Source organism: Sturnira hondurensis, unplaced genomic scaffold, assembly GCF_014824575.4.
Source record: "Sturnira hondurensis isolate 20B ecotype Veracruz unplaced genomic scaffold, ASM1482457v3 Scaffold0022752, whole genome shotgun sequence".
NCBI lineage: Eukaryota > Metazoa > Chordata > Mammalia > Chiroptera > Phyllostomidae > Sturnira > Sturnira hondurensis.
The window spans coordinates 20,100-34,791 of NW_028095383.1; the positions used below are offsets into that span (position 1 = coordinate 20,100).

The window sequence follows — 14,692 nt, forward strand, 5'->3', positions numbered from 1 at the left end:
AAATATATGGCGATGTAAGGTGACTAGACTTTAACAGCATCTTCCAGCCAATGAAACAGAGACACAGAGACACAGAGTTAAGTCTAGAAGTCCCAGAGGTAGTGTTCCAACGCAGACAACGTGGCGCCAGAGCCTGACAGTGCTATAAAATGCCGAGCGCTGGGTCTAGCACATAGTGAAAGCTCAGTAAATCTTCCCAGCAGTCGTTACCAGTTCTAGTCTGTGGCTACTCCATACTTTCTTCTTAGAAGATCTTAGGGTAGCGACTTTGTTGAAAGGGGAAGGTAGGGGTGCTTGCATAGCAACCGCGTTTACTTAAATTGGGGGGCTCAGAAGAATTGAGGGTTGTTGGCAAGGGTAGTTAGCCGGGTACCGCTTTGCAGTGTAAACTAGACCTGCTAAAAACCTGAGCTCCTCTCCCAGGCAGCAGTAAGAACTAACCCTCCTGCAGTCTCCCCCACCCTTTGGAGACAGATGGTTTCTTCCGCTCTCCCGGCTGGTTCCGGTTCCGCGCTCAGACGTCACAAAGCGCGTGATCACGTGGGCAGAGTGCGCTTTGTGACGCCACGGGCCCCGCCCCTCGGGCCGCCGACGCGCGCACGCCGGCCCCGCCCGCAAGCGCCGCCCGTGCAATCCCTGCTTAAGAGACCCCGGAGTGGGCGCTCGCTTGGAGCCAGGCCGCGTCCGCCATAGTACCTGGCTCGGAGGTGTCGCCGGCTCCTGGTGAGCGCCTGAGAGCGGCAGGGGGGCAGAACAAAAAGGAAGCCCTTGTCGTCGCCCGGCGGTTTCCGGGCGTGTTCTCGATGTTCTGGGCCTAGAGGCGACGGGAGCGGAAGGCGAGAGAAGCGCGGAGCACTCGGCGGGAGGAAGCGTCAGGGAGCCTCGGCGACGGCGCCAGGGTCCGCCGAAGACCCCCGGCCGCCGACGGGGCCCGGGGTGGTGAGGCAGCGCTTCGAGGCCCGGTGGAGGCCTGGTGCCGGCTTTGTGGCGGCGGCGGCGTTGGCGGCGGCGGGGGGTAGAGGCAGCTCCGGCCTGTGGAAGGCCTCTCCGCCGCCGACCGCGCGTTTGGGCCTAGGCCGCAGCACCGCTTGTGGCCTCCGGGGAGCAGGCGCCAGGGCTTGTGTGTGTGGGGGGCCTGGGCCTGGGGAAGCCGACGTCGGTCGTCCGGAAGCCAGGAGGAGGCGAGAGGCCGCTGGTGGACTCCGGGCCTAGGCCCTCTCCCCTCAGCCTTCTCCCGGGGTCCGGGTCATCCCAAACCACGGAGAGAGACCCACCGGGAGGTGCGGCCGCACTATGGACCCCTGACCCCGCGGGGTCACTCGGACTTTAACGTGTGGACTGACCGCTATTGACTGCACCGCCTGCCCCCACCCCCCGTCTCCTGCCGGCCCTTAGCATGAGCGAGGGGGACCCAGCCGGGTGACATTGTGCCCGTTGGCGGATTGTCCATTCCCCTACCCCGTCCTCGTCCGCCTTCTTGCACATGAAGTGATTCTGAGTATTGGGGGTATTGTTTTTACGAACCCCTGCTTGTGGTTGGGGGGTATTTAATTCGAAGCCTTAGGGCTGTTCAGTGTCTTTGAGTGTTTTGTGTGTGTACATATTCTGCTCTTAAGTTTATAAATATACATATATTGAGCGTGTCCACGTCTCCTCGCTGAACCTTAGGAATCCTTTGGCACCATGTCCTGTGTGCACTATAAATTTTCTTCTAAACTCAACTATGATACCGTCACCTTTGATGGGCTCCATATCTCCCTCTGCGACCTAAAGAAGCAGATTATGGGGAGAGAGAAGCTGAAAGCTGCTGACTGCGACCTGCAGATCACCAACGCGCAGACGAAGGAAGGTAAGAGTCACATGGACTCCAGATGTGTGCGGGTTGAAGACATACTAGTTGAGGTTCCTGGCAGAAGACTAACCGCCCTTGTGGCTCTTGTGGGACTCTTTCTAATGCTTTGATACAACTTTAATCAGCAGCTAAGGGTTGCAGCATTTGGCCTTGGAGTTTAACTAGCTTTATTTGATTTCTTCACATGCGGATCATCTGTAACATGCTAGTCCACAAGCATGGGAGTCTGATTATTCCTCTCAAATGTTTGAAAATGACGGTTTTGAGAGGATACGGGTTCTGGGTGCTTGCCTAGTGCTGTTTTCTAACTTCTCTGCTGGAGGAGGGGAGAACATATATTTGCAAGGCTTCACATTTGTAAAAGCGGCGAATAACTACTACTCTACAACCTAACAACGTTTTGAGGTTTAATGGTAAATTTTATGTTCTTTTCTCCCACCCATTGTCTTTTAATTTTGTAGTTGCCTGTGTTGTGGAGAAATAGTTTGGTATTTTTGAGGATTTAATCCAGCCAGTCTTAAATGTTGGACTTGCTCTTGGAACTTAATATGTCTTATGTGTAAATTTCAGAATTAGAATACAATAATTAAGTAGTTGAACTCTTTGTTCATGTTTATTGAGTATCAAAAGTAGGAACTTTTTAAAGTAATGATTTCTAGGCTTTTTACATAATTATGTTGATAATAGGTTACTGAAAAACAGAAGGCTGCTACCATGAGTACCAATAACCCACTGTGACTGTACTCTTTTTTTAAAGGCATTTTATAATGAGAATTTAACAGTACATATGAAAATGTAAGAAATGACCTTTTCAAGTTCTGACTCAACTTGTTTTGGTTTCTTTTCTCAGTATTGTAATGCTGATCTGTAATTTTTAGTTGGTCAGTCTTTTCAGTTTTATCCATGCCAAGAACAGAAATAAAGTGAGGTCCTAATTAGGTTTTCTTGATTACTAACTTTGGTTTATGGTGACACAGGTTCTTTTATTTGCATTTGGGGGATTGCCCCACTTTTAGCCTGTTGTTTTGTAGGTAGAATAAGTCTTGTCATGTAAAGGCTGTTTTCTATTTACATTTAGACATAAGTATGATTGTATAGTGTTAAGGAACAGCAGTACTGCCAATCGTAATGCAAAAATATTCTTCTAGGAAGAATTTTATTCACTTGATAATATATGAAAGAATATTCCTCACTTCCCCCTTTTTAAAAAAAGCTTCATACCTAAGGGACACTTCATGTGAAGCTGTGGTAATTGTAATTATGTTTAGCATCTCTCTATTTAAGGAGAGGAAAAATTAGTGGTCATGAATGTTTGAGAAAGAACTTTTTAAAATATCATTTAAGAAAATATCTATGGGAAATATTTTCTTTAAGGCCACCAAAAGTACTCCTTAAGTATTATGATCACACTTAATAAAACAGGTGAATTTATAAGAATTTCAGGCCATCGGGACAGAGAATGGTACTTACGAAAGACAACATAAATGGTATTAGAGAATGTTAAGGCGGTTTTAATCATTAGATACTATGCAAGTTTCATATTTTACTGGAGTATTACATAATTTCATCATTTGGGGCTACACTTGGTCCATCTTTTTTGACTAATAGAATACAACTTTGTTACACCACAGTAAATTTGATAGAGTAAGATCAATGGAATTCTTATTCAAAATATAAGAGTTTCATAATGTGTTACTTTTTTCTATGCCAAGAAATTGTGATACATTATTTTGATAAACCTAAAAACAGGGAACTGCTTTGCCCTGCAGCATATTTATTTTATATATCTGTGTGAACTGTCCTTACTGGAGAAAGCTGTGATACTAGATTGGTTAAGAGAAGGAGCTTTGGGGAAGAAAATGTGCATTGTTTGTAATCCCCAAATTAGGGGAGAAATACTGTAGTGCAGAGGATAGTCACTTAGTGAGTTTTGTTGGAAATAGTATTCCAGTGTCACAAGACAGCTGAGTTAAGGGTGCCACTTGGGCTCTGACTGGTATAGCTCAGTGGATTGAGTGCAGGCCTGTGAACTAAAAGATCGCGGTTCGATTCCCAGTCAGGGCACATGCCTGGGTTGCAGGCCAGTTTCCAGCAGGGGATGCATGAGAGGCAACCTATACATTGATATTTCTCTCCCTCTCTCCTTCCCTTCCCCTCTAAAGATAGATAAATAAAATCTTAAAAATAAAAAAAAAAAAGAGTCCACTTGGTTTTAGCACCATCTGTTGAACTATAAAGAGTATAAATAAAATAAATGTTTATAGCTTCGTAATTAAAAGATTGACTAGGAGGGAATGCTGAACTGGATCATCACTAGTTGACTGGAATTATTTAAATTGCCTAATCTGTTTAAGCTTAGGACCCTCAGATCTTCATTAGATTAAAATGCTTGACTCAGAGTTTCATGTTTTAGATTTAAGAATCCTGATTTATTTCTAGACTGTATTTCAAAGGGAAATTCCAATGATCTTTTTATGTTTTTCCTGTGCAACTTAACTATATAAACTTGTTTTACAATGTTTGTGCAGTACCCGCCCCCCCCAAAAAAGCCTTCCTTTTGAACTTAGTGTGAAAGATTTAAAGCTGAGGGTGAAGTATTTTTAAAATACTCTTACTATCTTCCCTCATTTCTCATGTTCATCTTGTTTTTCTTGTCACCCATGGTCTTCATGTTTTTGAATTAAAAATTACACTGGTGCGTAGAAAGTCTTTTGAAGCTCACAGGTTATTAAAGAGGTATTTAAGGTTTGGAAATCATCAGTGTAATTCAGGAACATACAAATTAAAAGGTCAATTACAGCATCTGGTGTTGGAGCACCTTTTAATTTGACGCAGCACTGTACTCAATTAAATTGTCTTGGAAGATTACTATGAATACATTTGCTTCCCCCCCCCCACACACACACACCCACCATAAACACTTTTGAGAGTTGTTAAATATTCAGGAACTGTCAGGTGTTTGACACCAAGCTTTGATTCTAGAATTTGCATTTTAAAGAATCCTCATCTCTTCTTCCCAATTTTTCTTACTCAGAGCTTGCTTGGCAGGGACTGTCATGAACTATGCAAGATGACAGGCTTACGTTGGTATTCCTGAATTTAGGAAATTGCATCACTTTAAATCAGTGCTTGTGAGGTACAACCTGTTGCTTAAAATATCCTGAAAAGAACCCTTTCCTGAATAATGGTTCATAACAGGAAATACTAACAGTATTATGATTAAAAATAATAGAACTGGTGTGTGTGTGTGTCTGTGTGTGTGTGTGTGTGTGTGTGTGTGTGTGTATGAAGTCAGTCAGTTGGTGCTGAGTAACTTAACTGAAGCAAGTAAACTCAGTAACCTTAACAGTAAACCCTAATATCTGTCTGATTGTGTGATTAAGGGAGGTAGTTATATTTTTACATCTATTTCCTTGTAGTGGATTATTTTTCTTTTTTTGGTAATTTGTAAGTTCCTCCCCTAGCAACTCTTTGCCATAGTTAAATTCATTGGTCCAGTTACTTTTTAAATTCCATTACAAAAATATTGCAATAGTAGGTCAAAGAGTTGAAAAATCTGATCCATTCATCTCCATTTGTCTTCTCAGAAAGTGACATCATTGTTCATCCAGGTATTTAAGCCACAACCCAGAAATTCATGTTCATGTTTCTCCTTCACCCCAGTTCAGTTCATGTGTGAGCCTTAGCAATTTTACCTCAAACATTCTGACTCTCCATTTCTCTCTGTCACATCCTAGCACAGAACATCCTTGTCTCCTACCTGGGATGTGCAGTAGCTGCTGTACTAGTTACCCTGTTTCTCCTTTATTCCCCTATGGGTTCATGATTTACTAAGATGTTATTTTTTAAACACAAATCAAATAGTCATTTAAAAAAATCCTTCAATGACTTTTCTGTTCTACTTACAAACAAAATATAAATCAATATATACTACCTTTCTGCCTGTATTTTATGTCTTTTTTTTTCATTTTCTCCAGTTACTTGGTCTTTTTGTGTCTTTATTATTTTTTTCACTTGCTTTTCTCTATCTGAAACTGTCCAGTGTTTTTGCATATCTGGCTGGCTTCTCAGTTTTTAAGTCTCAAGAATATCAGTTCCTTGAATCAACATTCTGTTCAGAGTTGCATCCCACTTAATTCTTTATTATAAAATCATTTTTTTTCTGTATTCAAACATCAATTTAATTTTTTAGTCTTTTCCTCAGTAATGTTCATGTTTAGGGGCTAGGGGAGACAATTTCTTCATTATAAATAATAGCTTTTTTCATAGTTCAGATGATCAGCATTACTAGCTAAGTAAACTAGAGAATGATTCAGTCTCACTGAAATTTGAAGTTCCACAAAAGTAGAGGTGGCAGGGCTAAGAACCAGCTGACACTGTTTGGTGTCCTTTGGAGGGAACAAAGCCTTAATGGCTTTGGGTATTATGACAGTATTGGTAATCTAGGTGCAAGGAACATGTAGTTATTAATGCTCTTTTCATTTCCAATAAAATTTGTGTTTGGTTAGAGTTCTCTGTTTCTTGAGGATTATGACTACCCAGATCTCCAAATAGGAACTTAATTCTGTTGTTTTATTTCCAGAATATACTGATGATAATGCTCTAATTCCTAAGAACTCATCTGTAATTGTTAGAAGAATTCCTATTGGAGGTGTTAAATCTACAAGCAAGACATATGTCATGTAAGTATTTATCAAATTTCATGTATTGAAATCTCAAAATAATAGACTTATATGAGAAGTAATTGGGTATATTTTAGAATAAAACTCATTTTTTACCCTAATGAATATATTTCCTCAATCCTTAAAACTGTGAGAATGGGTTTTTTCTTTTTCCTGATTTCTTCTCCTCGCCCCTTCAGTTAGGTTAACTTAATCTGTATGTAGTTCAGAGTAAGCACTATTAAGAAGAATTTTTGCCCTGTATAGGTAATTAGAAAGGCAAGAAAATGATGTTCAAATAGTGAACAAATACTTTTGTGCCCTTATTTGTTTTTATTTGCCTCTGTGCTTTCATTTTTCCCTTACTGTTAAAAAAGTATGTAATTTCTTAAGAGATCTGTCCTAAATATTTTGACAGCATCAAAAATACTCAGTATTGTTAACATTTGCTATTCATCCGAAAGAGGTTTTGTTGGGATGCTAGAGAATTTATAGAGTTTATGAGCAGACCCTGGAATCAGACTTAGGTTTGACTTCACTTACTGCTTCATACTAATTGTATGATTTTCAGTATGTCTCCTAAAGTTTACTTTAAGGGTCCTCCAAATGAATAGAGGTATGAACAAATGGTGTCTGGCACATGGTAAATCACCCTGATTGGAATAAGAAAACAGCAATATTTTAGGACTAGTCTAGAGGTTAAGAAATTCACTAAAGTGGGATTATTTTTAATGGTTGCTGGGAAAGTATATTCCATATAACATTTGCAGGTTAATATCTTATATAATAACATCTCTATAGTAACAGTTTTAAAAGCTGAATACTTTTTTTACTATAAATACCAAGTGAATTATGTGCTTTTAACAATGTAATTTTAAGAAATTATAAGGAGGAAATTAATTACTAAAATCTAGTGTGAGATTACACTTTAATTTACCAAGTACGTTTTAAAAACACTGAGTTTCATTCTCTTCAGCACTTTGCCTAATATGATAAAGATACAGCAAATAAAATAAAAAAAAGCATTTTCAGAGTTTTTTTGGTATTCTGAAACTTGGAGAATTACTTGAAGTACTTGGGGATGTAAGCTGGCTTTTACAGAACTGCACATTAATTCAATGTGGATGTGATTTTTTTTTAATATATCTGCCTCAAAATGCCTCTGAGTTTGTTGAGCAAATATTAAAAAATGAGAACTTCATTTTTATCTCAGGACTTCAAATCACGCACAAACATAGAAACTCCCTTCAGCATCTAACATTTCTCTATAGTCCGGATAGCATAAACTTAAAACTAAAACTAAGCATTTAAAAGCTGTATTTAGCAGTTCAATCTCTGGCCTGTTTCCTCTGGACTTTCAGAGGAGTTTCTTTGGGGGCTTATTTTTATGCTCTTTCAAAAATCAGTTTATCTCATTCTCCATAACTACTTAACTTACTCTTTTTTACTAGAATAGCCTGTCAAACTATGCTGTATTTTCTGAAAGTTAGAATTGTTTAATCTTTGGCCATTATTTTGAGGCTTTTTAAGTCCAATGGTACATAAATTTAAAAGCAACTCAATACATATAAGATGTTTTTCAAATTTGAAATAAAATAATATCAGCCTGTGTTTCTGGATTTGAAATCAGTATTTGGAGCATAATTTCCAGGGATCCAAATTACAAATGTTGACAGTGGGCTTGTTTTAAGAATATCTGATGTATGAAAATTTGTATTTGTATGTATTAAAAACTAGGGGGTAATTTAATTTGCAGTCTATGAAGAAATAACCACAAAGTTTCCTAACAAAGTCCTCATACTCCTTTTCAGAAAACATAGTAAGAGGCAAGATACACCTACTCTTGAATTCCCCAGTATTAAATTATTTTTTTTATTGCACATATACCTTAAGATGGTGACCATTAATCAAAGTAGTGTATTCATTATTTTGAAAATTGGATGTTTTTAAATCTTTGTCCAAAAGAAAAAATTGTATGGTTAGAGATATGTATTAAGATTTTTTAGCATAAAAAATTCTAAAAAGCTGCTCCCAGAGCTAATGTTACTTTGTTTTATTTATTTTATTATTATTTTTTTTTATAGAAGTCGAACTGAACCAGTGATGGGAACTTCAAAAGCAGTATGTAAAAACACAATCTCACACTTTTTCTACACATTGCTTTTACCTTTATAATGTAGCAGTGAACAATTTTAGAACTTAATATCCAACTGATCATAGTATATATTGTAAATAAAATGTATTTCGATTACAGCTCAGTCGAATCTGGATATATATGGCATAATTTGCACACTTATTATGTAGAAATGGGTATTTTGTGCCCCCCAAACAGTTTCATATTAACTATGACAGCAACCCTCAATGACACTGTGTTGTACAGTTAATGTATGATCCTTTTTAGATCATGTAGCTTTTATACTAATGAACATGGCAACATGTTCTACATCTGTCTGTCTATAGTTAGTATTTTGTATGTATGTACAGGCTGTTGTGTGCTTTTTGTTTCTTGCAATAAAAAATGTTTGGAGTGTATATTTTGCCATTTTCACGTTGTATCACTTAGTTTTTGTTAGATTTTTTCCCCCTGCCTGATGGATGGCTTTGAAAAGTGCATTAGCAACATGTGAAGCTCATATTCAAGTTTGATGTTTTCACCAAGTTCAGACACATCATAGGAGAAAGCTTTCCAGAGACCGTTAATGCAGCTTTATTATTTAGTTTTGCTTTATTTGGCAAGTTTGAGCTCCTATTCTTTGTTTCTATCCATACTATAAAGTAAAACCTGAAATTGGGGCCCCCATGAGTATATCAGTGTGTTTTTGATGATTTTATACAATTGGGTACATTGTTTTTAAATTTTAATTCATGGTCTTTCAGTTCTAGTCTGCTCAGTTGTCCAAATTAAAATATTTCCGTTTCTAATAAGATATTAAAATGCTGCCCTAATTGTAAGCTAATTGAGAGCTGTAGTTTATCAAAGGTAACTGCCCTTAACCAGGGTAACATCTTGATTTTATCACAGATTAATCTGAAGTATGACACTGTTTTGCTTTTAAGCTAACAATTGGTAGCATTCCTCAGTTGTGGGGTGAAGCATCTGTTTCTGAACACAGGTCTGCAGTAATTGGGTCCTATAAACTGGATGGTTCTCTAAACATTTGACTGCTCAGGCTGATTTGTATACAATACAAGGTGTCTGAAATCTTCATTTAGAACTCAAGGGTATTGCTTGCTGTTTCACTTTATTCTTTTTAAATACTGATCTTCAATTGTGTATCAGGCATTTCACTAACCTTGAATCATTGGATCTTAAACATGATAACATAGTAAATCTGAACTTTGGACTTGTTCATATGGCCTTAGTTCCCATGGAACTAAATACAGTGATTCCAAACTCATAGTGTTTGGGTTTTTTCCCCCCTCTTTGGGGGTATGTGGGTTTTTATTTTTTGGTTTTTTGAGCAAAATGCTGTAAAAACTGTCCAAGTTTCTGTTTTGCTGGTGATTGGTTTAAAGCTGATTTTTATGTATCCAAATGCTAGCACAAAATAGAAGACATCTTGGTGACTGTAGTAGTTAATGTAACACATTTTGTATAAAGTACATTTTATAGAGTATTTAAACTAATTCAGATAAAGTTTTATTTCTTGAAAACAGTTATTTCCTTTTTGTTTATTAGCATGTGTATAAACACAAATCACATGTTCATAAATAAAGTTAACATTCTTTTAGCCTTGTGTGTTCCCTGGCATGTCTGTATTACACTCTACAAGAAGCAGATTATTTTATACTTATTTAGGTTTCTCTTTTCTTTCTTTTTTTCTTTTTTTCTCTTTTTTATTTTTTTAGTACTTTAAAAGTAGCTTTAATCTTTAGGTAAATGATCTGAAATGGAGACATTAGATAAGTTGATAAACATCTCCATCATGTATTTGCTTGGGATACATTTGCTGACATTTAGGATGAGAAAAGAGATTGGATTCATCAAGCATGATTTGTGCCCATCTTAGGAGACTTAAGAATCCCATGTATTGTACACAATCACAAAATCCAAGTACTATAAAGTCACTAATCCAGGTTTTAAATTCTGATTAGTAAAAGTGAATGTATGTACATTTTGGTAGTTTAGCCATCTCTAATCAAAGATGACTACTTATTTCTCTCTATTCCTCAGCTTTCCTTACTTAGTTGTCCTTCCATTGTGAGACTGCAAAGCTGGGTGCTATCAGAATTACATTGTGTAGGGTTCTTTAATTTCAAGCACGTATGTTTGATGTAGAAGATTTTAACATTCTTGTTCCCAGAAGTAAGACCACAAATTGGATGTGGGGAGGTGTCTTAAATTTTAATGATGTCTACAGTGTGCATTGATCAATTGTTTTGAAGACTGCAGATTTTTAACAGTAGTATCTGAGTTACTGTATTTATTTTGTTTAGTACATATAAATATCTATTCATTTTTATACCATCCCTTGTGAGCAGTTTTCACTTATTCATATCTGGCTATTTGTAGAAAACAATTGGATGCCCTTCTAAATTTGTGGCACATTTGACTTCCTTGTGTATTATAAAGTATTTAGGTGCTATGGTGATTATTTGGTAGGGAAAAGGGTGATTTAGATGCCTTTGAATATCTAAAACCATTTTCAACTCAGTAAATATACAATACAAATAACAGGTTGGCAGAAAGTAGAAAGGATGAGAAAGCTTGGCATAAGAACAAAAAGTCAGCTGTATTTTAAGTGTTAGGAGTGGAAAAAACAAAAATGCTAATTTTTTAGTTCCAACAGTAAGAAAATTAATATAGCTGAGTACTTTCTAAGGAAATGATCAGCATCATATTGTAGGTAGTAGTAATGGACTGTTTTTAAAGGCTATTTGTTTCATTGGCTAGACATATAGTATATGATGGGTGACAGCAGTTTATTCAGTTCTTGTTATTTAAATTCAAATAATTCCTGGTTGGTGTAAAATATAACCTAGAATAGACTGACTATGTCATTTTATTCTGGCTAAAAAGATTTCTTTCAAAAAGTGCATTATAAATGTATAGAGTCCCTCAGTATAGAGCTAAGAACCTTTTGTGTAAGCATCTCACTAATATCCTTCAAAGTAACTTTTAAAATTCTAAGATATTTATAAAATGTATTTTAAATTTAGCCAACATTATTTTTTATTTGCATTTACTGAACTCTTACTATGGTGATTCTTACTATGGTAATTCTTACTATGGTAAGAATTCTAAATTCTTACTATGGTGATTCTTACTATGGTAATTCTCTTATGTGGTAGGAACTTCATGTTGAAATTGGTTATATTTCTGTTTGGGACTCTTAAAATCATGCTGCTTTTAATACTTAGGAATACTCGAAAAATACCTGATGAAAAGTCACTTTTGTTTGTTTTTCCTTTGATTCACACATCTTGTTACATTCTCTCTATTTTAAACTAGAGTTATAACCAAGGATGAGAGAATTATAACATGCTCCTTAGTGCATAGGAAGCTAATGTTTTCATTTGGGTACACCTGTATGGAAATCACATCTTCACAGTTACATGCTAAAGATATGTGCATGTATGTGTGTGAAAGTATATGCACATATATGTATGCTTTTAAAAACTGATACTGAAATCATGTCAGGGGGCCAAATAATGAAAAAATTTAAGAATGTCATATTCGAAAACACATTTTTTATAGCTCCCCATTATATCCATCATATATAATACTTGTTTCCTTTGATTAACTTTATTTTCTCTATGTATTCAAGTTATGCTCATATGCACCAGCTGCTCACCCTTGCCCCAGGGTACCTTTTGTTTCCCCTTTTTGTTTGGCTTAACATCTTTGCTTTAATAAAGCTGTGGTTTCTTTGTCAAGAAGCTGTTGTTACTCTCTATGGGAGAATAAATTTACCCAGATTGAGCAGTATATGCTGGGGGAAAAGTCGTAATTATGTGGGAGTTGTTTTATTGAAGATTATCTGAGCCTTTGAAGAGCTGCTTGTGTTACAATTTGTGTAATGGCATTCCAGAAAGATAGATTTCATATTCTCTCTTCTAGTGTTCATTGTCTTGAGCATCATCACATTTAGAGACCATTGGGAGACACTGGACTCTTATTTAACATTTGGTCACCAGTCTGAACAGAGTGCCTATGTTGATATACTTTACTTTACCCCATTTTTTCATTGTGATTGAACCTCCCTCAACTGTTTGCCTTTTATTACTGTGTGTGAAATATGTAGTGAGAGTTGAATGGGGATAAGTTACACTCCCAGCTTTAAAACATTTTTTTAGACAGTAACATTCTCTGGAGAACTTCTAATAAGATGCCCGATAATTTAAGCATTAAGTGGCAGTAGGGACTAAATGATCACTTTCAGATGTTTTCAGTGTGGAACTTGAATGTGTGTTTAATTTTTTGTGAACAGATTGATGACTCTTCTGCGTCTATTTCTCTGGCCCAGCTTACAAAGGTATATATACATATATTCTTGAAAATATAAATCTTTTTCTAACATCGTATTTTTATGTGGAGCAATTGTTTTGGAGGGGTTGGGGGAGGCAATACTTTGTAAAAACACTGTACCTACTATTACTATCCTGTAAAGAGTAGTTGCGGTTTTTGAGAAGATAGGGGGAATATTTTGTCAGCCTTACCATAATGTTGGAGTATTTTCATCTTCAAGACAGAAGAAACACACGAAGCTACACTTTTTTTCCCTCATACATTTTGTTTAATTATACATTGGAAACTAACAAAGTTCTGGAGGAATTCCCTGGTTTTGGCTGCAAATTATGTGGACTTCCTTTAAGCAGCCAAATAGAAGCTTTCCTTTACTCGGACGATTGCGTGGTTCTTTCTTGAATATTTGAATTGAACCTATGAAGGTCAGCATTTAAATGTGATGCAATTGCTTCTTTATGCAATAGACTTGCAGTCTGTCTGCATTAGAAAAAAGTTTAAACAACCTAATTTGTTTGAACACAGACTACATGAATTATGTAAATGTGTAAAGCTGTTTGTAGTCATACACCAATGTGTTTGTTTGGCAGAGGGGCAAATTGTGTCCTCCTGAAATTGTTGTATATGCCATGTTGTGCTATAAAATTGCTTACATTTTCTGCTCAACAATGTGTACTTTTGTTTGGGAAAGAACTAGTGATGGATTACTTTTTAACAAAATAGATTTAGCCTGTAAATCATGCCTTTAAGAAAAAGGCAAATATTACAGGATAGGCAGATTTTTGGGGGCCAAGTAAGTTTTCCAAATTTTTTTTTCCTATTATGAGAAATGTAAAACCAAATTTAGCAACTGAGATTAATAACTTGATGGATTTTCTATGGGTGCTGTCCTATCTTTTCCTTGGCTTTGTTATAGGTTGTATCCTTTCCCCCTAGAATATGTCTCCCAAAACATCCTAGTTGCAGATACAGCTTTTAAATCCTGTTCTGGGAAAACTAAACATTAAAGTGGGCTAAAACCATCCTCTTACAATTTTCTAATACAAAGTGGTTGAGCATAGAGTTGATATCATTACCAGCTTCTAGTTTACTGTTATAATTCTTATGTACTGTAAGGACCACATTTGAGTTTGGGTTTATTCCTACCATTGTCTGTGGGAAGCAGTTGGGGAGTTTTGGAGGTTTGGGGGATTTTTTTAAACCATTTGTAAATGTTTGGGTTCAAACAAATTAGTTGTTCAACTTCTGTATTCCATTTTTCTGTAAATGTTGCTGTTGTTCTAAGCTCTGTTAATGTTAAGCATTCTTTGTATATAAAATTACAATAAAATGTTAAAACTGGTTGCTTGTTTTGTGGATGAATGTAAAGATTAAAATCCAATGAGTGGCCGATATGAATGCTAGATGCTTGAAGATTGAAGTTATTAGGACTCCCTTAGACCCTGCTTATATCTAGACTATTATATATATCTTAAAGGTGACATTTACAAAACTAATTTAGGGAGTTGGATTTAAAACTGAATGCTCATTGCATGTGCTTTACACTTAATTTGAAAGTGACACTACTCTTAAAGAGCTTCTGATTTTTAATGTGAGCTGCATAATGTGTTCAGTTATTCTACCCCCCACCCTACCTCTCAGTTGTAAGTATAAACTATAGTCTTAATGGTGTGACACTTGAGTTATTTTTAAGGTTGGAAAAACATCAAGTGT

The 14,692-nt window shown here is 36.7% G+C and overlaps 1 protein-coding gene across 3 annotated transcripts in view; it reads left to right on the forward strand.

Annotated features, from left to right (window-relative positions):
• The first annotated feature begins 595 nt into the window (after nt 1-595).
• The window catches only part of RBBP6 (RB binding protein 6, ubiquitin ligase), a 30,985-nt gene continuing 16,888 nt past the window's right edge, over nt 596-14,692 (forward strand). For 2 of the 3 annotated variants that reach the window (XM_037036277.1, XM_037036279.1), the window contains exons 1-4: nt 596-1,849; nt 6,435-6,534; nt 8,598-8,634; nt 12,945-12,989. In XM_037036277.1, the coding sequence (XP_036892172.1) occupies nt 1,684-1,849; nt 6,435-6,534; nt 8,598-8,634; nt 12,945-12,989 (348 nt within the window). In that variant the 5' untranslated portion in view covers nt 596-1,683. The remainder of the gene's footprint in view (nt 1,850-6,434; nt 6,535-8,597; nt 8,635-12,944; nt 12,990-14,692) is intronic. The other variant, XM_037036278.1, reaches the window with a different exon arrangement.